We start from the raw sequence: 27,134 nt of genomic DNA, 5'->3' as shown, positions 1-27,134 counted from the left end.
TTCAGTCCTTCATGTTGTGCTGGCCCCCTGAATGAGCAATTCACCTCCCTCAACTCTCCCTTGCCTTTTCCCCATAGCCCTGCAGTTATTTCCCTTCCAGGTGATGATCCAATTTACTTTTGAAAGCATCAATTAACTGCGTCCAGCAGAAACTTAGGCAGTGCATTCCAGATACTAACCACTCTTTGCCTGAATATGCTTTTCCTTATTTCATCATTGCTTCTTTTGGCAAGTACCTTGGGAGGGATTCTCCAATCCCGCGGCAGAGTGTCCACGCCGCCATCAACGGCGTCGCGTTTTACGACGGCGTGAATGGGCCACTCCCACAGGCCGCCACCCGACCCTTACACGCCGAGGTTCCGCCGGGGCACAGCAGGTTAGAATGGCGCCAGTGGGGCTCAGCTCGGCCCTTCCGGGCCGGAGAATCGGCGGGCCGGCCATGTAGAGCACTGCGGAGAATTCCGTGCCGGTGACGGGTTGGCGTGGCCCATTCACGGGGATTCTCCAGTCCGGCGCAGGGCTGGGAGAATCCCACCCCTTAAATCTGTGCCCTCTGGTTCTCAACCCATCCACTAATGTGAATAGTCTCTCCCTGTCTATTCTGACTAGACCCCTCATGATTTTAAATATCTCGATCAAACCTTCTCTTCTCCGTGGAGAACAGTGCCAACTTCTCCAATCTTTGCATGCAACTGAAGCTCTTGATCACTAGAACCATTCTAGTGAGTCTTTTCTGCATCCTCTCTAATGCCTTCTCATTCTTTGTAACGTGTAGTGCCTAGACTGGATGCAATGCTCCAGTTAAGGCCAAGCCAGGATTTTATACAGGTCTAACGTAACTTCCTTACTTTTGTACTCTATGCCCTTATTGATAAAGGCAAGGATGGCATATGCTTTATTAACAGCTCTCTCAACCTGCCCTGCCACCTTCAATAGTTTATGTAGATATACACCCAGATCGCTCTGCTCCTGCCACCTTCTTTTCAGTTGTACCCTTCTGCATATTGTCTCTCCATATTCTTCCTACCAACATGAATCGTGTCATAATTCTCGACAATAAATTTAATCAGCTACTGTCTGCCCATTTTACCAACGTGTGTATGTCCTTCTGAAGTTTTACACAATCTTCCTTTTGGTTTAACACACTTCAGAAGTGTTGTATCAGCTGCAAATTTTGAAATTGTGCCCTGTACACCAAAGTCTAGGGCAATAATATATATATATCAGGAAGAGCAGGTTCCTTGTTCCTTTCTATAGCCAACCTAAGCATTATGATGCAATGATCACTGTCTCCTAAAAATTCTCCGACTGACATTCGATCCACTTGGTCTACCTCATTCCCAAGAACCAGGTCCAGCAATGCCTCCTTTCTCATTGGACTGGGAACATACTGCTGTAGAAAGTTCTCCTGAACACACTCGAGGAACTTTTGCCCCACTCTGCCCTTTATGCTACTGTACCAGTCTATATTTGAATAAATAAAGACCCTCTTCTAACTGCTTCTTGCAATTCTCTGTAATGTCCTTGCACATTTGTTTCTCAACACCTTTCCCATTGTTTGTTGGCCTATAGATTACACCGAGCACTGTAAATTGCACCATTTCTGTTCCTCAGTTACACAAAGAATCCCTGCAATGCAGAAGGAGGCAATTTGGCCCATCAGGTCTGCACTGACCCTTCGAAAGACCACTCTCCCATGTCCACTCACCCATCCACTCTGCCTTAACCCAGTAACCCCATTAGCTAACCTGCACATTCCTGGGCACAAAGGGGCAATTTAATATGACCAATCAGCCTAACCCGCACATCTTTGGGCTGGGAAGGAAATTGGAGCACCCGGAGGAAACCCACACAGACAAGGGGAGAATGTGCAAACTCCACACGACAGTGACCCAAGGCCGAAATTGAACCCTGGTTCCTAGTGCTGTGAGGCAGCAGTGCTAACCACTGTGCCAGCTGCCCAAGCCAAATAGATTTGATTTGTGCCCCGCGTGGGATATCCTCTCACGCTCCAGCACTGCAATGTCCTCCTTTCTCGATACTACCTTCCTCCTCCTTTCTTTCCTATCTTTCTTGAACAATTTGTATCCAGGAATATTTGCCCTTCTTTGAGCCAGATCTCTGTTATTGCCATGACACCATCTTTCCATGTGGCACTCACATTCAAGCACTGCAACCCTAATGACTTTATTACTTTCCAACTTAGACTGAATCTACCAATTTACCTTTCTATTTCCTAATCTCACATTATTTGTCTCACCTAATATTCTTTACAACTTGATATCATTCTCTGATATTACCGCCAGGCTCCCACATCCTTGCCAAGTTACTTTAATATCCATGAATAGCCATCCAGAGCTGACCATACCACAATATATCTGTGTTTTTTCTCTCTGTATGGAATACATAGAAAATGTTAAACTCTTCCTCTGTCAACTTGTCACACATGCGAGCTTGTGAGGACTGATACTGTGATGCTTGTTAAATTCATTCATATGCAGTTCAGGTAAAAGAAAAATAGCTGATGAAAGGCAGTTGCCAATTTTGACATGTTTATGATACCGTTAATGATTAGGCTTCCCAAGATTTTTAATGTACTCAGTGTACAGAGACAGTTTATAGATGAAACTCAGCACCTTGCACGCTGGAAGTCACATTAATTGAGAAGCTGGATAATATGCTTAAATTACATGAGACACTCAAGTTATCAATGGTACAATACAAATAAACTCAGTACAAGAGCCAGTCAATATATCCTTTCTCAAAAATGTTGCTTGCATGGTATCATTAATTGCAAGACTGACTGGGCAAAAATAAACTTCTTTAGACTTTTGAATCTAATGATATATGTCAGCAGTTTATTTTGTTATTTGAGCTGAGAATGTGAACAACATTGGTAAAGGCACAATTGGACATCCCCAATGTCCTGAAAAGATGATGCTTTGACTTCTGTTCGCAATTGTTTCAACAGTAAAGAGGGCATCACAAGTCAAGAGTTTTGGTATGATGCTGCATGCAGCCTTGCTCAGTTGGATAGGGGGGTAGTCTCTCTTTTCTGAAGGACATTGGTAAGCCAATTTGTTTCCCACAACAATTCATCAGCTTTCGGGCCATTTACTGCTGGTCCTTCTGACAAATTACTACATTTTATGTGTGCAATTTTGCAATTTAAAGTTTATGACCCTTAGGTTTCTCATCTAATAGCATTGGCAACATAACGTGCCCTGTACATCAAATTGCAGAATCATAGAACTCCACTTCACCAATGACCTTCACTAAAAGAAGCCTTTCAGGCTGCAGGAGTGAATATGTGGCAACAGCCATTCTCTATTTTAACCTGGGTGAGCCATATAGGCGATAGACTCATCTGCTGCTCTCTGGCTGTAGATTCTCCTTCATTCGCATTTCATAGAATCCCGACAGTGCAGAAGGAGGCAATACGGCCCATCGAGCCTGCCCCGCCCCTCTGAAAGAGCACCCTATCCCCGTAACCCAACTAGGGGCAATGTAGCATGGCTAATTCACCCAACCTGCACATCTTTGGGAGGAAACCAGAGCACCCAGAGGAAACCTATGCAGACACAGGAAGAATGTGCAAACTCCACACGGGCAGTCACCAGAGATCGGAATCGAACTTGGGTCTCTGACGCTGAGGAAGTAGTGATAACCACTGTGCCACCGTGCCGCCCAACGAGAGCTGCCCCAGCCACAAGGCAATTCTGACTTATTTAGATTATGCACATAGGCCATGACCGCATCAAAGTTCAAACCAAATAATTGAAAGTGTAGATGAATCAGTTTCACTTTTTGTGTACTCTGCAGGCCAAGAGATGCTCTTAAGTATTTAACTGGCGGTTTTTAAATCACAGTTGTCCTCTCCAAAATCCATTAAAAAATATATATATATATTTTTATTGAGCTTTTTAACATTTTATATCACAAATTCACAGGGCCAAAAAGACCAACACATAGATCAACAAAAGAAGTAGTTCCAACCGACAGCTGCAACAATAACCACCCTTAATGAAAATATTTCTTTTGCAGACTTGACCAGAATATGTATTTACAGTTGTTTATGTACATTGTGGTGCAGGCATTAATTTGCCCGCCAACTGATCTCTTATAGTTTCCTTCCCTTCTGTCTGTCTCCCATGTTTCTCTTGGATGCATTTGTCCCCCCCCTTTCTTTCTCTTATTTGTTCTGTGACTTGCTCTGTGTCTCCCCCCCCGCCCTCTACCTTTCAATATATTCACACTTTATATCATCTTGTTAATTGAACCAGGTCAGTAGCCAGATTGATGGGAGCTGCTTCAAAGACCGTAACACTGCGTATTTTAATTTTGGTTACATTGAACAATTTTTTATTGCAAACATAATGGGATAAGATTGTAATCTTCATCCCAAGAGTTTACCGAACAAAAGATTTTCTGCAAGATGATGATATTGACCTGTTCAAAAGCACAAATCTAAAGCATTAATTCATGATGATATTCTGTTGGCATTGAATTAATTTCAAGCAGAATTGTTCATCAGCAACTAGGTATGAATAACATTTTTCAGGTTTAGCAAAACCTTACTTTTGCGTCATTGTCCATTTTCAACTTAGACTGTAAAGAGATGCCAGCATTTTGTTCACAATTAGCTGTGTGTCCTGTTCAAGATACTGGTACCTGTTTAATTCCAGGTACTTTCCAATTAATTAGAATGTGGTAGCTTATCAGCAAACTACTTCTGATTCAGGTTCACTGATTACATTTTCAGCTGTGAAACTACAATCTGATTCGTGCTTGGATCCTGGAATTCCTGTAAATGGTCAGCGCAATGGAAATCTTTTATACATTGGATCTTCTGTGACCTTTAGTTGTGACCCAGGATACACCCTAAGCGATGACAAAGCTCTTGTTTGTGAACCCAATTACCAATGGAGTCGTGCTTTGCCCAGCTGTGAAGGTATGCATCGCGTTTTCATGGACATGCTACTGGAGTGTATCAAAATCTCGGAGTGAATGTCCATGAAAGTCCGCATTTGCCCCTTGCCATTCTTAACCTGGTTGCGAGGGAAGAGGGAAGGAAAATGAACTGAGAAGGGAAGGTCCCTTGTCACGTCAATTCATAACCTGCCAAGCAGACAACATATTGACAACAGGCAGGCAGACAGTCAGTCAGTTAACAGATGGGACTGTTCACTCCCTCATTCTCCTTCCACCCGCTTGGCTGAGCGAAATAATTTGCTGGGGTTGGGAGCAGAGGAGAGAATAAGGGCGACATGGCTGTTAATAATCTGGAATTATGGTGATTTTTTATCAATTCTTTGTGCATTACTGATCTAAAACTATATCTTGTGGTGCAATAAGAAGCAGAGTTAAAACTGTGATGCGTGTGAGTTTATAAATTTCCATATTTTTGAGCAGAAATAGGAACGTACAAACTTGCCAATCAGCGTTTTGACTGAGGACATTTCCCACAGTCCTGGAGCGCATCTTTAAACAGTTGTTTATGGCTTAGCCATTAGCAGGGGCACAGGATTGCATATAATTCCTTTCTGCTATTAGTGAAAAAGTTGTGGTGTGGAGGGAGGTGCTTAGTAATATTGATTTTGCATTGGGTTAACATTTGTATCTTTAAATTTGGTTCTATTCAGTTTTCATTAGCTCTCCCTAATTTGCTCATTGGTGAGGGTGTTCTGTACCTTTCAACAGTTTTACCACTGATGATTGGCCACATTTTGATGAACACCTTTTGGGGAGATGATGGCGTAATAGTAATATCACTGGACTGGTAATCCAGAGGCCCAGACTAATGCTCTGGGAATATGGGTTCAAATCCCACCATGGCACCTGTTGAACTTTAATTCAATTAATAAATCTGGAATATAAAGCTAGTCTCAGTGACTATCACAAATATCATTGATTGTTGAAAAAGCACATCTGGTTCACTACGGGAAGGAAATCTGCCATCCTTACCTCAATTGGCCCATATGTGACTCTAGACCCATGTTAATGTGGCTGGTTCTTAACATACCTTACGGCCTTTAAGCCACTTGTTAAAGAGCAATAAAGGATGGCCAACAAATAGTGGGTTTGGCAGCAATGAGTGAATAAAAACAATGTTACCTAAGGGTTTAGCTAAAAAGAAGGGTGCTGATGTGCCTGTGGTGTCAAAAATAGAAAGATTTGAACAAATGGATGGCGCTGAATGCATAATTTGGCTTTGATTACCCTGTAATTTTTTTTATATTACCTGTTTGAATTTGATTTATTGTCATTTTGGGTACAATCTGTGATAAGTCTTTGCAGGAATGCCTTTTTCAGAAAATGTGTTGGTTTGCAAGTTTGGATTACAACTTGAATTGACACATTGAGCAAATGCAGTTGAAGTATACACTTTAAGTTAACATTATCACCAGTGCAGAACATTTGTATAGTTTCTTGGCTCTTAATTATGGAATGCTATGAACTCAACTTTGTTCATTTTTAGCTTTGTGTGGAGGTTACATCCATGGATCAAGTGGAACCATCCTCTCTCCTGGGTTTCCTGATTTTTATCGGAATTCTCTGAATTGCACCTGGACCGTGGAGACATCACATGGCAAAGGTAACATTAATAATATATTTGAGGTACCTGGTGTAAAATATTAGGAAATCTATTTTTAAAAAAAGGCTTGTCTCAATTTTATAAGCCAACATCCTGCAGGATATTGAGGCTACAAATGATGAGGTGCTTTGCATTCAGGACCCTGATCTTCCCATTGCTTGCCATTTTAACAAAAGACCCTGCTCCCATGATCCCATGCCCACATATCTGTTCTTGGCCTGCTGCAATGTCCCAGTGAAGCTCAACGCAAATTGGAGGAACAGCATCTCATCTTCCAGTTAGGCTCGCTGCAGCCTTCTCGGTCTCAACATTGAATTCAACAACTTCAGATGATCAGCTCTACCCCACCTCGACCCATTTGCTTTCATCTCATTTCATTTGAACTGTCTTTTACCATTTTTTTCTTAATATATGTTTAAACCTCTCCCCTCCCATCTTATCCAACTTTCCTTACCCTTTCACCTCTTTGCTTCCCCTGCCCCTCCCCCACATCCACAGTTCATCCTCTGATGTTAGTTTCTCTGCTGTTTGGCCGTTCACATCTTTTGTCCTCTCTGGGGACTGCCATTAGCACTCTTTCCCCTTGGTTTCTGTGGCCATTAGCACCCGGTTTCCCTGGGTTTATGTGGCTATGACTCATCTTTCATTCTCACTCCACAGTATAAATATTTCCCACTTTCTCTGTCTGTTAGCTTTGACAAAGAGTCATCGGACTTGAAACGTTAGCTCTTTCCTCTCCCTACAGATGCTGCCAGACCTGCTGAGATTTTCCAACATTTTCTCTTTTGTTTCAGATTCCAGCATCTGCAGTAATTTGCTTTTATCCCTATGGTGCGTCACTGGACACTGGCTTCTAATCACTAAAGCAGCCTTCTGTCATCACCCTGTGTCTCCTACAACTCAGCCAATTTGGAATACACCATATTAAATTACACTGTACCCCCTGTGCATTTGACTTCTTTATAAGTCTCCCATGGGAACCGTATCAAACGCTTGCTGAAATCCATCGGTGCGATTCAGCTAATTGGGAACTAAGTCCCAGAGCGGGCTCATTTAGCTGCGTGTTTCCTGGCGTTCGCAGCGCCATGAAACACATGGCTATAAAACACGACTTGTGTTGTATATGGAGCCTCAGCAGGGAATGCACGGCCGAGGCCGCACATAGCCCCGTTTTGTACACTGGGGAATTCTGCTCACCGGAACTCCTCAGTGAAGCAGGAGAACTCCGAGGCCACCAAAGCAACCTCAAACCCCCCAGCCCGAACGCATTATGGGATACCTGCCCAGCCCTCCTTCCCCTCCCAAGACCCATACAGGGCACCCCCGCCTGATCATGCACACACAAAAAATCCCAGCTTGGCATCTTGGCAGTGCCAACCTGGCTCCCTAGCAGTGGCCCTGCCAGCTGGCAGTGCCACCTGGGAACCTTGGCAGTGCCAGGCTGTAACCCAGATGGCATTGACAAGGTGACAGGCTGGCACTGCCAGGGTGCCCAGATGACATGAGTAGTACCAGAGCACCACCCCGTCCAAAGGCCATGCAGTTGGGGGCCTCCAATCCCCTGGGAGAACCTCAGGAGTGCCATTCTGTCTGGTCCCCATTTGTGGGGACCAATGCTGAACGGCACTCACCCAAAGTCTCCGAGGTAAAGGGGATAAATCCCAAAGCCACAAATACCTTGGAATCTGCACTTTAGAGTGACTCGCGGTCTCACTCTCATTTGTAGATTAGCCAAAAGGTGATCCCGCCCACAATGAACAGGAATTACATCGCAACATCACACGGGATGGCGTTGGCTTTCCCTGAGCTGTTGCGAGCTGGGTAGATCCCGGGGACGGGGTATCCCGGCATTTATCGGCCACATTGTGCTGCGATAAACTGCTTTTTGGGCGCAGCATGGCCATTGGACCACGCCCCATATTAACTACATCAACTGCACTACCCTTATCTACACACCTGGTCACCGCCTCAAAATATTCAATCAAATTTGTTAGGTATTGCCTCTCTCTGACAAAGTCATGCCTACTGTCCCTGATCAAGCCTTGCCTCTCCAAGTAGAGATACATTATGTGGAATTAAATTCCGATCAGGCACGCATCTTCCTGCGGCTGGGATTTGCAGGCTTTTCAGGATGAGGATTCTGCCTCCAAGATATTTGAACCAATCAGATGGCCAGCAGTCTTTCAGTCCTGGCAGCAGTGGTCACTGCTGGCACTCCAGGAGACGAGGAAGAGGAGCAACTATTGCAATCACTAGTGTGCCGGCAAGTGGGGTGGCCTCACTGGGGTCAGTGAGGTAGGTCCCGGTGAGAGTGGTCAAGGGGTTCAGTGTGGAGAGCATGGGCGTGGTCTCATTCTGGGGGAGTCACCAGCTTCTTGAGACACTGAGGGTACTAAGCAGCCCCACACATTGCACTTGCCCCCATCATCCTCGCTTGCATTAATCCCCTCGCCCCCCCCCCCCCCCCCCCACCCCTCCCCCAGGACCTCCCTACCTCTCAATCGCTGGTGCCAGCAAGTAACGCTGCAGGGAAGATTATTACAAAGAAACTCCTTAATCGCCTCCTCCCAGTGGCCAAAGAACTCCTTCCAGTGACACAGGTGGCAATTTTCTGGCTCTGTTCTGCCCAATGCAACTCCTGCTCTGTTGGGAGAATACCGGAAGAGACCCTAAATGGGATTTGCGCCGGGCACCAAACTCTGCATAATGCTGGGCATGAACAGAGTTAGCATATTTAAATCATCAGGACATTCCAGAACAGTTTGAAGCTGGATTCTTCTGGGTCCCGGTATTCTCCACCACACCGGTGCAGTGTGAAGGCCAGGTGAGTGACAGCCCGCTATGGGGTCGCTGAATGCCACCCTTCATGCCTTGCCCTTTTCAGGCCCCACTTCCTTTCAGCTTGTCACTGCCAAGGTGTCAGGAGGCAGTGCTATGCTACATCCCCAATATCCTCCGAGCCCCCCAGCGTGGTCAACACACATCTCCGATGGTAGAGACTATTAGTGATTCTTGCCGGCTTCGCACTGCGCTGGGGGGATGGGGCGAAATTGCGTTCGGCGATCGGCCGGAGAATCCACGTTGGCGGCAAAATCGGGGGCGGTGCCGCTTTCACAATGCTCTTCCCCCTCCAAAATAGCATACTCTAGGAGTATGCCGCACACCGTATGGATGGCCTCCGGGCGTTACCTTGCCCCAATGAGGCCCTCGCCCCGATGCTCAGCCTTTGACGGGCCGAGTTCCCGACGGGGTGGGTATCTCATGCTACTTTTTGTCGGGAACTCGGCGTGGTGGCTGTGGACTGAGTCCAGCGGCGTCACAGTTGGGGGAGAGTCGATCCGCCTTCAGGGGGGGGCTTTGGCAGAGGTTGGGGGCACTGGTGAGGGGGTGGTCCGGGGGTGGCGAGACTGGCCAAAGGGGGGCACTATTTGGCAGGCCGGGTCTGTGTCGCGGCCGGCGCCATGTTGCACGGCGCGGCCGCTGCACACCGCCGCCGGGCGCATTCGCGGCCACAGACCCTGCAAGTCTTGGGGCGTATCGGCAGCTAAAGCCGGGTGCTCTACGCTGCGTACCTGCTAGCCCCCACCAGACGGGGCATCGGTGGCCGTTTTGCGGCATTTTTTAGATCGTAAAAGACCACCGTTCCCACGCCAGCATCAGAACTTAGTTTCAGAATAGGCGAATCCAGCCCATGATTTGGGGGCTCACCTGTTCTCCTATAACAGGATTTGTGCTGGGCGCAACATGGCCAGAGCATCTCCCCCTGTGTCTCGGGAAGGAGTTCTTCAGCCACTGGGAGGTGGTGATTAAGGAGGATCCTTTTAATAATCTTGCCTTCTGCAGAGGGCAGAGTCTTCTCTGTAGATACAGCAGTTAGACTTGTTTCAATTTTGAATATAATGATCACAGTGTTCCTGATATCCCTGGCAGCATCCCCCCTCCCAGATGAGAGATGAAATTTACTCAGCCGTGCCAGGAGTGTATCCCTGCCATGTTTCAGGATGGCAAAACAATTTCCACCTGCTGCAGAGGCTTTGCTATTTTTAACTTGTTGAATGGCCTTTTCAACTTTGCTCTACAACAGGTTCGTGCCAAGACTGTTGTAGACTTGAAGACATAAGAGTTGTCTCGGTTCCTCTGATGGCACTGACAATTAGAATAGTTATCTTTTACCGAAAGTAAACCTGCAAAAAATGTAATCAAGAACCTTTCTCTGCAGATATATTGCAAGCCCATGCCCAGTGGTGGTTACAATAAACTTTAGTTATAAATGTTATTCAATTATGTTTATTTGCATCCGGGAATTTGTTTTGTTCACTTGATCTTTGCTTTTGTTACTTGCTGTCCCGTATTTCTACCTCAAAGCTCAGAGCTTCAGCTTGGTGAAAGGTTCTTTAATATTTTACAATTGTTCTTCACTGCTGTCTCAACTGATAAAAAGAAAAATAACTTACATTCATCGAATGTCTTTTACAACTTCATTCCCACAACATTTCACAACCATCGAGGTACTTTTGAAGTGTTGTTACTGTTGTAACACAGGAAATGCAGCAAACAATTTAAGCATTCAAGCTTAATGCTTAAAGCACAAGGAGCACAATGAGGTGATTCCTAGATATATATTTTTCATGTCGACTGAGGGATAAATATTGGCTGGACTTCAGGGAGAACGTTTAGTTCTTTGTTGTGATATGGACAGGATAGGAGAGATAAACTGAAAACCTGAATTCTCTAGCCTCACTGTCCACATTCAGTGTGGTTGTTTTTTAAAAACTAGGTCTGTGTGTTTCTAAGCCCCCTTTAGTCTGTAGTAAAACTAAAGAACCAGCAGCAGACATTTGTGCATTTAAACATAAAGATTATTACTTGTTCACACACCCACCCCAAATCTAAATGCCACATCAGTCAGACAGGACACACCCGAGAAAGATACATCTAAGAAGGTTGTTCACTTCTATGTGTGAGACCAAAACCAGTTAGTTTTGGTACTTTCAGCGGCCCCCGCGGTCGACCGGCCGAATTCCTGGCGAGTCCTACCGCGGTGGCCGTCCTAGTGGGAGGGGTGGGGTATCAGATCCCGGGGGGCCTCCACGGCGTCCAGGCCCGCGATCGGGGACTACTGATCGGCGGGCGCCCGCAATCTGGAGGGGGCCTACCTCCTTCCGTGCGGGCCCGCTGTAGGGCTCCACCATATTGCACAGCGCTGGCGCGGAGACGGCCGTCGCGCGCATGCATGGAGCCGCGCCGGCAGTGTAGGGCCACCTTACGCCGCCGGGGCAGCGTGCAGCACTCTGGCGCCGTGCTGGCCCCCTGAGGGCCGCAGAATCGCTGGGCAAGGAGGCCCTTCGACGCCGGCGTGCACCACTCCGGTGTTTACGCCAGCACCAACACTTGCCCGGGATTCCGGAGAATCCAGGCAATTGATTCTGTGTTTGGCGTGAACTTCGAACAATGCTGAGTGTGAATTCCACTAAGTGGTGCTGTCTAGGGATGTCCATTCCAGGGTGATTCAATTAGAGATTTCCAGACGCTTGAGGTACCCGTGTTAACTAAACCTGACTCCTGGCAACCATCTTAGCCACCTTGTGAACTTCCGTTTTTAAAAATAAAAAGGCAGTTCCAGAAGACTGCACAAGAACACGGGCATGACACTTGAAATAGTGGCATGGGATCTTTTATGAGGCTAGACAAGGTCGTGGTTAAACATCTCCCATGAACAACGCTCTCAACTCGGCATGGTCCATGTCGAAAAGCCTCTTCTAGCTGCACTTATTCTAGTGTAAATGGTAGAAGTGACTGCCAGGTGACAGAAAATTTGGAGGAGAGTAGAAAAGGGGGAAAGTTGAAAAGACCCAGTGCAAATGGATTTTCTGCCTGGGTGAAACCCAATAAATTCATGACTGGATTGTTGCGGGCTGTACAAACCGATGCATCAAGAGCATGGGTTTTCATGCAATATATCAGTCTTCTACCTTACACTCCTTCTCTCAATAGGCAATGTTGAAAAGGTGGTTGTGCTATGTTAGTTGTGTTGGAAAGATGTCCTTAAATGGGATTCAAAGTTAATCCTTCAGAACGTGAATGTAATGCTTGACTGGTGGACTCACCAGACCATCTCACATTTATTGAAGTTTTGGGAAAGACCAATGGACTCTTGCTTTGTGACTGCAATTAATAGGAAGAAAATAGCAGATTCATCAAAATAACCATCTGTTCCATCCTGTGATCAAGAGTGTCGCACGTAGTTGCTGACAGATCCATTTTGGAGAAAGTGCTGCAGATTTGTGGGTTTCCTAAGAGGGCAGCGGTACTCAACAACAGTTATTACAATAAAAGATTTTCCTTTAGTGCTTTGGGGAGAGCAAACAATACTACACAAGATATATTTGTCAGGCAAACTAAATATGGTATAAGACAATTGCGCTGTCTTGAGATTGTGTAGTTAAAATTTCATGGGGCTATAAAAGAGGCAACAAATCCTTAAAGGAGCATTGATGACCAGTGAAGAACCATTAAAAGCATTGAATCATCAATGTTACTGCATCAGCAAACTTGAAGAGGGATGTGTAATTATATATAAACTAAAGGAATACCGTTCCCTGGAGGTCACTTCTCTGGCAACAGAGCAGATTTCTGTGGCAACATAGGGTAGAATTCTCAATTTTTGAGACTGATTGCCGTGGCAGGTGGCCCTCGCTGATCATAAAAATGTCTACCTCGGATTTGCTGGGTGGAAAGGATTGTATATTTTCGTAGTTTGTTATGATGAGGTTTCACTGTGAATATACTTGTTTCAAAATTGTCCATATCTGGTAATCATTGGCCCAGGAATTCCAGAAGGCCCACTCCACCACTGGAAATGTGGGAAACTGAGATTTCTACCCTGAGATGGGCCAGGGTCAGTAATAGTACTACTGGGGTGCTGCTCCGTGGAGTCAACAGGATTTAGGACCGACACTTGTCATTTTGTTTAGGAGGAACAGGACAGTCTGTTAATGAAAGAGTAAATGGAACATTCTGGCTGATCCATGTTCCCTTGGAGATCTGGTGCAATGCAATTTGCATTTGGCGTTTTGGACTTCATTTAGGGCATTGTACGGCAAGTCAAATGCTCCAGTATGCAGGTGGATTTGCTGCAAAGCTGAACTTGCATAATTTATGGAAGAGCTTGATATGCTGCCAATGCTACTTCCAACTGAGATGCCACAACAGAGGGCAAAGTGTCTGATGAATTGTCTGCTTGTCACGTCACAATTTCTGCATGCAGTCAGCAAGGGGTGAAAATGGGTTGTACCCCAAACTCCTCTCCCCCTGTGCAGGTCAAGTGAACTCTCAGCCAAAAATAATGAAAATTTACATTCTCAAGACATCGCCACATATGTTCAAACAATAAACATAGGTCTGACTGAAGTACTGCTATGGGGACAGCTATGTGATGTTTGCTGCCAATTATATAAATTCAGCAGTGCTCCGAAAGCTAGTGATTCGAAACAAACTTGTTTGACTTTAATCTGGTGTTGTAAGACTTCTTACTCTGCCCACCCAGTCTAACGCTGGCATCTCCACATCACAATTATATAAACAGTACAGCATGTTCGAACTTGTGACCCATTCTCATTCTGCTATTTGCAAAATCAGGTTCACTGCTGACTTCCAATTTATCACAAATTATTATAAGTTCGTAGCACAGGTGAAAAACAAGACTGGTTCAAGCTGATCCCACAGTTGGTGTATAATTACAGCTTAATATTTAGATCTATGTTTCACAAATATAGCACAATTAATATTCTGTTTGTCAAGTTACAAAACGAAGCATTTCTTTCATAGTTTCTTCTGTAATAACCATCCAATACAATACATAAATACTGACATGAAAAGATATAAAAATATTAGAAAGCACTGGGCATGAAAAGCAAATCTCGACTCTTAACTTCTCTGCTTCTGGGACCATTTACAGTAGTCTACCATAAATCTACCCACCTATTTAATCCCCTGTGGGAAAATCCTGCTTATTTCCTTTTTATCTCCAAAGGCGTCGCAGACAGAATTCCATTATTTCCTCAAACTCACATCTTTACTATACCCTGACCTGCTGTCCTTCTTGCAGCAAGAACCATTTGCATCCTGCAAAATATTTTCTGTTCATAAACTTCCTTCATAATCTCCGATTGTGTTCATAATCTGATCGTTATCTTGTTCCTTTTTGAAGGAATTTATTTGATCAAACACAATTGCTTTTTCTTAGAGTTTGTTCCCAACATAGAAGCTTCTATTAACCTCTGGTCTTATTAAACACTCATTACATAGAAAATTAGCTAGAATTTCTATGCTGTTCTTGGGGTAATTCCAGCAAATAATCAGAGCGAGTACTTGGTTGTTTTTGGTAACAAAATGGCATATTTGCAAAGTTTTACAGACTGTATATTGCTGTGTATCTTTGATACCAGTGCCTTCCCTCATTGTCTGAATCTCTATAATGTGTTCCAGGTTGTATCAGACATTATGCTGAGACACAGGACTATCTGGCAGGTTATCCCTAGTTAACCTTTGCCATTTTACTGGGTCACTGATCTGTGCTCCCACTAACCAGTGGGGTGCCTGGACTAATATCGACTTTCAGCTCCCCAAATCCCTGAAAATCCCTGGACAGCCCCGACTCTAAAACAACCCCAACTCCTCCCTGAACAACCCCGACTCCCAACAACCCGGACTCACCCTGGTCAACCCCGACTCTTTCTGGACAACCAAACTACCCCCCCCCCCCCCCCCCACCCCACCCCCCTCCCTCCTACATCACCTCCGGAGTGTCTCAAGATATCTTCGGACAGCCTCAACTTTCCCGGGTATCGCTGACCACTCCAAGCTTGAGGAACATACCAGGAATTCCGTTGCCGTGGAACTACATATCCTGGCAGGCTGCAGCTGCTTTTGGGTCTCTCAGGCATGCACCAACCAGGAACTGGGCAGTGTATGCTCAGTTTGTCTTTTGTCATTCCTTGGCTTGGGGACAGCTGCACAGGCCAAATTACCTTGGGAATGATTTTACAGAGGTGGCGGCCAATGGAGTATGTGTTAAGATGGTCGACGGCCTGAATCTTAGGTCCGACACAGAATTAGACACTTTAAATACAGAATTGGACACTTTACATGTCTGCGTGGGTTTCCTCCGGGTGCTCTGGCTTTCTCCCACAAGTCCCGAAAGACATGCTCTTAGGTAATCTGGACATTCTGAATTTTCCCTCAGTGTACCCAAACAGGGGCCGGAATATGACGACTAGGGGATTTTCACAGTAACTTAATTGAAGTGTTAATGTGAGCCTACTTGTGACAATAATAAAGATTTAAGATTTAAATGAAACCACAGTCAGAAACCACAGTCAGGCCTGATGGAAATTCAAACAACCAAGTTTGAATACACTGGTCAGAGACAGGCAAGCCAGTGCAAGTCTGGACCTGTCCTGCAAACGGGATTGGGGATAATCGGCCCTATTCAGACAGATTATTGTATAATGCCCAGATGCAGCCAGACTTTCTGGCGCCTTGATTTGAGTAGGGACCCGCAGAGACCCTCCCCAGCAGAGACTCGACACAGACTACGGACCAGACTCGGCGGCGAACCAGAGATGGTGGAATATGCGTGCAAGAACTACTTTCGCAGACGAAAACCCTGAGACAGCAAAGACTCAGAGAATTGACCCCCTGCTCAATTGAGTTCATCTGTACGGGTAGTATTAGAATCTCGGGCAAATAATACTGAGAATCATTTGGGATAGTAATTGTCATGAGAATGACTAGAGCGAGGGTAGGTCCAATCAAGGACAGTAGCGGGAGATTGTGTATTGAGTCTGAAGAGATAGGAGAGGTCTTGAATGAGTACTTTTCTTCTGTATTTACAAATGAGAGGGGCGATATTGTTGGAGAGGACAGTGTGAAACAGATTGGTAAGCTCGAGGAAATACTTGTTAGGAAGGAAGATGTGTTGGGCATTTTGAAAAACTTAAGGATAGACAAGTCCCCCGGGCCTGACGGGATATATCCAAGGATTCTATGGGAAGCAAGAGATGAAATTGCAGAGCCGTTGGCAATTATCTTTTCATCCTCACTGTCAACAGGGGTGGTACCAGGGGATTGGAGAGTGGCGAATGTCGTGCCCCTGTTCAAAAAAGGAACTAGGGATAACCCTGGGAATTACAGGCCAGTTAGTCTTACTTCGGTGGTAGGCAAAGTAATGGAAAGGGTACTGAAGGATAGGATTTCTGAGCATCTGGAAAGACACTGCTTGATTAGGGATAGTCAGCACGGATTTGTGAGGGGTAGGTCTTGCCTAACAAATCTTATTGAATTCTTTGAGGAGGTGACCAAGCATGTGGATGAAGGTAAAGCAGTGGATGTAGTGTACATGGATTTTAGTAAGGCATTTGATAAAGTTCCCCATGGTAGGCTTATGCAGAAAGTAAGGAGGCATGGGATAGTGGGAAATTTGGCCAGTTGGATAACAAACTGGCTAACCGATAGAAGTCAGAGAGTGGTGGTGGATGGCAAATATTCAGCCTGGATCCCAGTTACCAGTGGCGTACCGCAGGGATCAGTTCTGGGTCCTCTGCTGTTTGTGATTTTCATTAATGACTTGGATGAGGGAGTTGAAGGGTGGGTCAGTAAATTTGCAGACGATACAAAGATTGGTGGAGTTGTGGATAGTAAGGAGGGCTGTTGTCGGCTGCAAAGAGACATAGATAGGATGCAGAGCTGGGCTGAGAAGTGGCAGATGGAGTTTAACCCTGAAAAGTGTGAGGTTGTCCATTTTGGAAGGACAAATATGAATGCGGAATACAGGGTTAACGGTAGAGTTCTTGGCAATGTGGAGGAGCAGAGAGATCTTGGGGTCTATGTTCATACATCTTTGAAAGTTGCCACTCAAGTGGATAGAGCTGTGAAGAAGGCCTATGGTGTGCTCGCGTTCATTAACAGAGGGATTGAATTTAAGAGCCGTGAGGTGATGATGCAGCTGTACAAAACTTTGGTAAGGCCACATTTGGAGTACTGTGTACAGTTCTGGTCGCCTCATTTTAGGAAGGATGTGGAAGCTCTGGAAAAGGTGCAAAGAAGATTTACCAGGATGTTGCCTGGAATGGAGAGTAGGTCTTACGAGGAAAGGTTGAGGGTGCTAGGCCTTTTCTCATTAGAGCGGAGAAGGATGAGGGGCGACTTGATAGAGGTTTATAAGATGATCAGGGGAATAGATAGAGTAGACAGTCAGAGACTTTTTCCCCGGGTGGAACACACCATTACAAGGGGACATAAATTTAAGGTGAAAGGTGGAAGATATAGGAGGGATATCAGAGGTAGGTTCTTTACCCAGAGAGTAGTGGGGGCATGGAATGCACTGCCTGTGGAAGTAGTTGAGTCGGAAACATTAGGGACCTTCAAGCAGCTATTGGATAGGTACATGGATTACGGTAAAATGATATAGTGTAGATTTATTTGTTCTTAAGGGCAGCACGGTAGCATTGTGCATAGCACAATTGCTTCACAGCTCCATGGTCCCAGGTTCGATTCCGGATTGGGTCATTGTCTGTGCGGAGTCTGCACGTCCTCCCCGTGTCTGCGTGGGTTTCCTCCGGGTGCTCCGGTTTCCTCCCACAGTCCAAAGATGTGCGGGTTAGGTGAATTGGCCAATGATAAATTGCCCTTAATGTCCAAATTGCCCTTGGTGTTGGGTGGAGGTGTTGAGTTTGGGTAGGGTGCTCTTTCCAAGAGCCGGTGCAGACTCAAAGGGCCGAATGGCCTCCTTCTGCACTGTAAATTCAATGATAATCTATGATTAATCTAGGACAAAGGTTCGGCACAACATCGTGGGCCGAAGGGCCTGTTCTGTGCTGTATTTTCTATGTTCTATGTTCTATGTTTTATTGAAGTTGTGAATAAATTTGGGTTGAATCGTGAACCTGTGTTTGTCCTTTGCTCATCTCGCAAATAAGGGCACCTGGGTAAAATGTTTTACGAATAAACTGGTCCAGGTGTCTGATAATGTCCAGACAACTAATAGGACACACCAAGGGGGGGAGACAGGAGAATGATCCCAGAACTTCCGGAAATAAAATGAGAATGAAAGAGAGCTCCAAGTTAAAGAAGGAGCTGCAAAAGGAGGAGCAAAGCAGGCTGGTTTGAAAGAAGACATGAAGACCTGATGAGGCAGCTGAAGGTTGATGGCGACTTACTTTGTGTCTCTGGAGCAGTGATGTTTTGTCTGACATGGCCAAAGATCTGCAAATGCGCTTAGAAGACGAAGCTTGAAAGTACATTGCGATCCAGATTAATTGCAGAAGGTGAGACCCAGCCCTGGCAATGAACATCATGCTGAAACAACATCCTGTTTCTGGAAGTGTGGCATTGTGTTCCAGCTGTTACCTATTTAGTGTCTGAGCAATTTAGTAATTTGTCCTCAACCCCTCTCCATACAATGCATGCCACTCCACCTAAAAGTGACAGGTTCACAGTTTATAAAAGAAAACAACCTAAAATCCACTGGCCTACTGGTTGTGGGAGAGCACTTTGGAGATAGTGACCACAATTCAGTGACTTTCACTATAGCAATGGAAAGGGATAGGAACATAGGGCAGGGTAAGGTTTATAACTGGGAGAAGGGTAATTACGATGCGATTAGGCAAGAATTGGGGCACATAAGAAGGAAACAAGAACTGTCAGGGATAGGCACAATTGAGATGTGGAGTTTGTTCAATGAGCAAATACTGTGTGTCCTTTATATGTATGTCCCTGTCAGGCAGGGAGGAAATGGTCGAGTGAGGGAACCATGGTTTACAAAAGAGGTTGAATGTCTTGTCAAGAGGAAGAAGGGGGCTTATGTAAAGAAGAGAAAACAAGGTTCAGTTAGGGCACTTGAGGGATACAAGATAGCTAGGAAGGAGCTCAAGAAAGGGCTTAGGAGAGCTAGGAGGGGGCATGAGAAGTCCTTTGCGGGTAGGATCAAGGAAAACCCAAGACTTTTTACACTTATGTGAGGAATAAAAGAATGACCAAGGTGAAGTTAGGGCCGGTCAAGGGCAGTAATGGTAACGTGTGCATGGAGTCTGAAGATATAGGAGAGGCCCTAAATGAATACTTTTCTTCAGTGTTCACAAAGGAGAGGGGCCATGTTGTTGAGGAGGATAGTGTGATACAGGCTGGTAGGCTGGAGGAGGTATATATTCGGAAGGAAGATGTGTTAGAAATTTTGAGAAGCCTGAGGATAGATAAATCCCCTGTGCCTGATGGGATGTATCCTAGGATTTTTTGGGAGGCGAGGGATGAGATTGCAGAGCCTTTGGCTTTCATCTTTATGTCCTCACTGTCTACAGGAATAGTGCCAGAAGACTGGAGAGAGGCGAATGTTGTCCCCTTGTTCAAGAAAGGGAATAGGTATAACCCTGGGAATTATAGGCCGGTTAGTCTCACTTCGGTCAAAGGTAAATTATTGGAAAGGGTCCTGAGGGATAGGATTAATGATAATTTGGAAAGATGCAGCTTAATCCAGGATAGTCAGCACGGATTTGTGAGGGGTAAGTCTTGCCGCACAAGTTTGATTGTATTCTTTGAGGAGGTAACTAAGTACATAGATGAAGGTAGAGCAGTTGATGTCGTATACCTGGATTTTAGTAAGGCGTTTGATAAGGTGCCCCATGGTCTTCTCATGCAGAAAGTAAGGAGGCATGGCACAGAGGGAAATTTGGCCGATTGGATCAGTAACTGGCTATCACATAGAAGACAGAGGGTGGTGGTAGATGGTAAATTTTCATCCTGGAGCCCAGTCACCAGCGGTGTACCACAGGGATCAGTGCTGGGTCCTCTGCTATTTGTGATTTTTATCAATGACTTGGATGATGGAGTAGAAGGGTGGGTCAGTAAATTTGCTGATGACACCACGATTGGTGGAGAGTTGATAATGTAGGGGGCTGTTGTAGGCTGCAAAGAGACATTGATAGAATGCAGAGCTGGGCTGAAAAGTGACAGATGGAGTTTAACCCTGATAAGTGTGAGGTGATTCATTTTGGTCGGACAAATTTGAATGTGGATTACAGGGTTAACGGCAGGGTTCTGAAGAATGTGGAGGAGGAGAGAGATCTCGGAGTTCATGTCCATAGATCTCTGAAAGTTGCCACCCAAGTGGATAGAACCGTAAAGAAAGCCTAAAGTGTGTTAGCATTTATTAACAAGGGGATTGTGTTTAAGAGCCGTGAGGTTATGCTGCAACTGTACAGGACCTTGGTTAGACCACATTTGGAGTATTGTGTGGAGTTCTGGTCACCTCATTATAGGAAGGATGTGGAAGCCTTGGAAAGGGTGCTAAGGAGATTTACCAGAATGCTGCCTGGATTGGAGGGTAGGTCTTATGAGGAAAGGTTTAGGGAGCTAGGACTTTTCTCATTGGAGCGAAGGAGGATGAGAGGTGACTTAATTGAGGTGTATGAGATGATGAGAGGGATAGAGTGGACGTTCAACGACTTTTTCCTTGGGTGGATGTAGCTGTTACAAGGGGGCATAACTATAAGGTTCATGGTGGAAGATATGGGAGGGATGTTGGAGGTAGGTTCTTTACTCAGAGAGTGATTGGGGTGTGGAACGCACTCCCAGCTATGGTAGTGAAGTTGGACACTTTAGGAATGTTCAAGCAGTTATTAGATAGGCACATGGAATGCACTTGAATGATTGAGAGTAGGTTGATTTGATCTTAGTTTCAGACTAGTTCGGCACAACATCGTGGGCCGAAGGGCCTGTACTGTGCTGTACAGTTCTATGCTCTACTCAGTACTCACTGTCAGGCTGATAGGAGAAAGGGGTCTCAGTCACAATTGTTATCTTGCTATCAGTTGTCCACAGGAAACAGGATAATTTCTGAAATCTCCAAGTTCAAGAACCTGCTATACACGTAATTTGGGATGGAAGAAAGAAATAAACCTTCAAAACCACTTGATAGCAACACAATGACCATGAAACAAAGAAGCATAACACCCTCCTTTCATAGTGAAAGTGAAGAAAGTAAAGAACATTCAAGTACTGTCACACTGAGTGATGATGGAGGGGAGAGTTCCAGACTCCAGTGTTGCAGCTGCCTTACAATCAAAATAGAGCACACACCGTTCATCTGAAAGTGAGCTTGGTACAGTGACAGGTCTGTATCACTTTGCAGATGTGTAGAGAGAGGAAAGTGAAAGAGGAAAAAAGAGACGTATACTTTGTTGGACTAGAAGGATGAAAAATGTGGGTGTAAGGTGTATGCAAATATTAGTAGTGTAGGCCGAGATCCTTGCTCCAGTCAATTGATAGAAACATCAACTTTATCTTTAAATCAAATCAAATCACATCTTTATTGAACACAACATAAGATCCCAATGCTTATTATGATTCCAAGAGAGGTTCCAGTATACGCCGCATCGAAAACACAGAAATTATTCTACCTTCCTTTTCTACCACTACAAGTTCACAAGCATAGGTTAAACTGTTAACACTTATCTAACTTCTGTTAGTGGACTTGCGGAGGGCGTTACTACCCAATTGCACTTGACCAGGCACAAGTGGAAATTCAACTCCATTTTCAAACTTGAGGCTTCTTCTTGTGTTCTCGAGATTCTGCAGGTGCAATCTCTTTGTCTCTCCTTCTTATAAAGATCTCGCTGGCACTGATCTCATGCTTCTAGTCATGTGCTCACAGGGCAGCACTAATCAATCAATGTCTTTCTGTTCATGAATGTTCAAAGAGTCGTGACTCACTCAGGGACCATGGGCGGGATCCTCCCCTACCCAGCGGTGCGGGCCGTACCGGCGCCGAGGAGTGGCGTGAACCACTCCGGCATTGGGCTGCCTGGAAAGTGTGGAATCCTCCGCACCTTCAGGGGCTCGGCCGGTGTTGGCGGGGTTTGCGCCGCACCAGCCCGCGTGGAAGAGCTTGGTGCTGCGCCGAACGGCCTCCGGCCGGCCGGCGTGAGTTGGAACATGCGCGGGAGTGCCAGCGTGTGCTGTCATCGTCCCAGCGCACGCGCAGGGGGGTTCTTCTCTGCGCCGGCCATGGCGGAGGTTGACAGCAGTCGGCGAGGAGAGAAAGAGTGCCCCCACGGCACAGGCCCGCCCGCGGATCGATGGGCCCTGATCGCGGGCCAGGCCACTGTGGGGGCCGGAGCCAGATACCACCCCCCCCCCGAGGACTCTGCAGGCCGCCCTTGGAGCCAGGTCCGACCGGTATGGACCAGGTTTGATTTACGCCGGCTGGACCGGCCGAAAACGGGCGGCCGCGCGACCCATTGCGGGCCTGAGAATCGCCGGGGGGGGGGCGCTACCAACGGCCCCCAACCGGCGCAATTCCCAACCCCGCCAAAACCCTGGCGCCGGAGAATTCGGCAGCCGGCCTCGGGGCGGGATTCACGCCGCCCCCTGGTGATTCTCCGACCCGGTGGGGGTCGGGTAATCCTGCCCCATATTTCTTCTCAGGAGCACGACACACACAGGGCTCTGTGTTCAATCAGTATCTGTCCCAGGCATAGCCACAGCTACTGTCCAATCAGCCCCAACGCTCACTCCCTGACCATGCATCCTGTTCTTCACTGCAGACTATGCGCCAAATGCTGATTCAGAGTTAACCTTTATAACCATCAGGCTTTTCTGGTGTCTTCACTTTACTGGTGCCTTCATGAATACCCATCAAGCTATAGTGTCTTTTTTAACTTAGTCATATTTCCCAGTTTGTTTAGGGCCAGGCCTACAGTAGCTTATTAAGTATCACGTCTAAGGAGTTGAGACATTCAAATGAATAACGTTTACACCACGCAACATAAAATGGATCCAGCCAGAGTGCACATAAATCTCTCAGAAAATTAAGTTGTACAACATAAACTGTTGAAGGCTCACATCGCTAGGCAACATGTTGCTGAAAAAGCAATTTTTGCTTCAAGAAATGTGAATGATAAGAACAGCGAGGATGAAGATGACGTTGTGAATCCAAAAGAGAAAATGCCTACAGACGATATTATTAAGATGTGTGACAGGTTGACAGATGCACTCAAGCAATGTGCATCTGCACGTGAGTAGGGAGTAATATTATTCTATAAAATAAACGGCAAACTTCTGAAACAAAAAAACAAGCTTGATCAGGCGGATGAAGCTTGAAGAACTAGTCAAGATCACATCAACACTCTGAACCCTCACATAGACAGCATAGTTTACCAATTTTTGTGGACTAAATGATTAATACATAGGAATACAATGTAATAGTAGATTTAGAAATGATATGGCCAACAGATTTTCTTTGAGATCCTGCACCTGAAAATTTCTCACTACACTGCTGTTGCAGCCTGTGGAGGGAGAAGGACTGAATAGACCCTTCTTAGCTGTGGATCTGCTGTCAATTACAACAAAACTGACTTGTGCTCTATTGCATCCTGGAACAAAGAGAAAACTTTCCTGATGTTACAAAGGAGACCTGTGGACTCAAATTCTATTTGCTAATTACTGCCCAGCCTTGTCAAATCACTTTCAGACTCTGCACTTAGATGTGGTGTCCCTCCACTGCTTTGCTTTCTGGTATGTACCCATGAGTGCCCCAGGTTCAAACTTTAGTCAGTCTTCGTCTGATTTGAAAATGAGACATCCTAACCTACCTCCCCACTACACCGCCTATCTTGTGTGCTGTGGATTTCCTGTGCCACATTCTTCACAATGTTCCAATTACCCCAAGTGAAAGCAATATGGAGGTTGAATTTGAAAAGGTTGAAGGAGAGAAATGTGGACTTGATGGCTGGGCTTAAAGTTAATTCCACCTGTGGCACAGTGGTTAGCACTGCTGCCTCACAGCGCTAGGGACCCGGGTTAAATTCTGGCCTTGGGTGATTGTGTGTGTGGAGTTTGCATTTTCTGCCCCGTGTCTGCGTGGGTTTCCTCCGGGCGCTCCTGTTTCCTCCCACAGTCCAAAGACATGCAGGTTGGGTGGAATGGCCATGCTACATTGTCCAGTAGTGTCCAGGAATGTGCAGGTTAGGTTATGAGGATAGGGGGAGGCTGGATGGGAGAATTGGATCTGGGTAGGGTGCTCTTTCGGAGGGTCGGTGCAGACTCGATGGGCCTAATGGCCTTCTTCTGCACTGTAGGGATGCTATGATACATCTCACTGTTTTTTTTTTCTTTTTCTTCCTCAACATTATTATTGTAGGTAGTTATAGGGGGTGAGATTCTCCGACCCCCCGCCGGGTCGGAGAATCACCGGGGGCTGGCGTGAATCCCGCCCCCGCCGGTTGCCGAATTCTCCACCACCGGATATTCGGCGGGGGCGGGAATCGCGCTGCGCCGGTTGGCGGGCCCCCGCCCGCGATTCTCCGGCCCGAATGGGCCGAAGTCCCGCCGCTAAAATGCCTGTCCCGCCGTCGTAAATTAAACCACCTACCTTACCGGCGGGACAAGGCGGCGCGGGCGGGCTCCGGGGTCCTGGTGGGGGCGCGGGGCGATCTGCCCCCGGGGGGTGCCCCACGGGCACTGTGCCTGTGCCGTGGGGGCACTCTTTCCCTTCTGCCTTCGCCACGGTCTCCACCATGGCGGAGGCGGAAGAGACTCCCTCCACTGCACATGCGCGGGAATGCCATCAGCGGCCGCTGACGCTCCCGCGCATGCGCCGCCCGGAGATGTCATTTCCGTGCCAGCTGGCGGGGCACCAAAGGCCTTTTCCGCCAGCTGGGGAGACGGAAATTCGTCCGGCGCAGGCCTAGCCCCTTAAGGTTGGGGCTCGTCCCCCAAAGATGTGGAGCATTCCGCACCTTTGGGGCGGGGTGATGCTCGACTGATTTGCGCCATTTTGGGCGCCAGTCGGCGGACATCGCGCCGATACCAGAGAATTTCGCCCAGGGTCTCTGTATCTCTTGCTTATCCTTATGATCATCGTTTTCTCCTTCTGTGTCCTCTTGCTGTATGGTGGATACAACTCTCCCCATAACTTTTAATAAATACAAAATGAAGGGTTAGTTATGGTGTAGGCATATTCAATCCTAGCTTTGAAAATTGCAGAGTTCGGAGGTGCAGAGTGATCTGAATGTCCTAGTGCATGAATCACATGAGGCTAGTATACAGGTACAGAAAGTAATTCGGACAGCTAACAGAATGTTCTAATGCATTGAATACATAAGAAGAAAGTTTCTGGACACTAGTGAGGCCAGTATTGGTCACCTTTTCTAAAGAAGGATTTAATTATGTTGGAAGCAGTTCAGAGATGGTTTCCCAGATTAATACCTGGAATGAGTAGGTTGTCTTATGAAGAAAGGTTGGCCAGGCTAGGCTTGTATCCACTGGAGGTTGGAAGAGTAAGTGGCAACTTGATTGAAACATGTCAGATCCTGAGGTGTCCTGACAGGTTGGACGTGGAGAGGATATTTCTGCTTGTGAGGGAATCTAGAACGAGAGGTCACCCATCTAAAATGGAGATGAGGCAAAATGTTTTCACTCCGAGGGTCATGGGTCTTTGGAACTCTCTTCCTGAAAAGCTGGTTGAAGCAGAGTCTTTGAATATTTTTAAGGCGGAGGTGGATAGATTCTTGGTAAGCAAGGGGTGATAGGTTATTAGGGGCAGGCAGGATGCTGATTTGAGGTTACTATCAGATTACCATGATCTGAGTAAATGGCAGAGTGGAGCAGGCTCGAGGGGCTGAATGGACTACTCCTGGTCCTTGTTCATATCTTCGTAAAATAAACTTAGATAATTATCTGAACCAGCATGGACATGGTGAGCCAAATAACCTCCTGCTGTGCTGTAATCATTCTATGATTCTATTGTTCTAGTGGCCGAGAAAATTACTGGAGCCCATTGATCCTATAAGAGAATCATAGAATTTGTCGTGCAGAAGGAGGCCTTTTGGCCCATCAAGTCTGTACCAGCCCTTGGAAAGAGCATCCTACTTACGCCCACACCTCCACCCTATTTCCATAACCTAGCAACCCCACCGAACCTTTATGGAAAATAAGGGCAATTCAGCATGGCCAAGCCACCTAACATGCACATCTTTGGACTGTGGGAGGAAACCGGAGCACCTGGAGGAAACACACACATACACAGGGAGAGCGTGCAGACTCCGCACAGACAGTGACCAAGCCGGGAATAAAACCTGTGACCCTGCAGCTGTGAAGCAACAATGCTAATCACTGTGCGACCGTGACACCTTATACGTTAACTTTCCTATCCTGATGGACTAATTTAACTTATTTAAAGCATTTGTCTGTCGTCCCGTGCGTAAGAGAATTGTCACTCAATGCTTTTTCACCTCCTTCCACATAGGTTAAATGAGACTTTTGGCAATTTTCATACCACAAACACCAGCAGCACTCAGCCTTTTCAATTTGCAAAATTGCATGTTTCCTTCTCTACCTCTGTGCCACATCCTTGTCCCTTCTTTGGCCAGGTTATCCTATTAGATGTGCATGTGGAGTGAACCAAAAACAGGCATGAGACATCAGCTCTAACCAGCTGGCACATTGAGCCAAACAGTTTCTTCACTCCCTGCTGTTCTCCAGCCTG

General features: G+C 46.2%; 1 protein-coding gene across 1 annotated transcript in view; it reads left to right on the top strand.

Moving 5' to 3' along the window:
* The window catches only part of csmd2 (CUB and Sushi multiple domains 2), a 995,459-nt gene that overhangs the window by 362,407 nt on the left and 605,918 nt on the right, over window positions 1-27,134 (top strand). The window contains exons 14-15 of the mRNA XM_072502405.1: window positions 4,763-4,951; window positions 6,479-6,595. Of these exons, the coding sequence (XP_072358506.1) occupies window positions 4,763-4,951; window positions 6,479-6,595 (306 nt within the window). The remainder of the gene's footprint in view (window positions 1-4,762; window positions 4,952-6,478; window positions 6,596-27,134) is intronic.

This window comes from Scyliorhinus torazame, chromosome 1 (assembly GCF_047496885.1).
Source record: "Scyliorhinus torazame isolate Kashiwa2021f chromosome 1, sScyTor2.1, whole genome shotgun sequence".
Taxonomy (NCBI): Eukaryota; Metazoa; Chordata; class Chondrichthyes; order Carcharhiniformes; family Scyliorhinidae; genus Scyliorhinus; species Scyliorhinus torazame.
The sequence above is the reverse complement of the archived record's forward strand: the minus strand, read 5'-3'. Positions and strand labels throughout refer to the sequence as shown.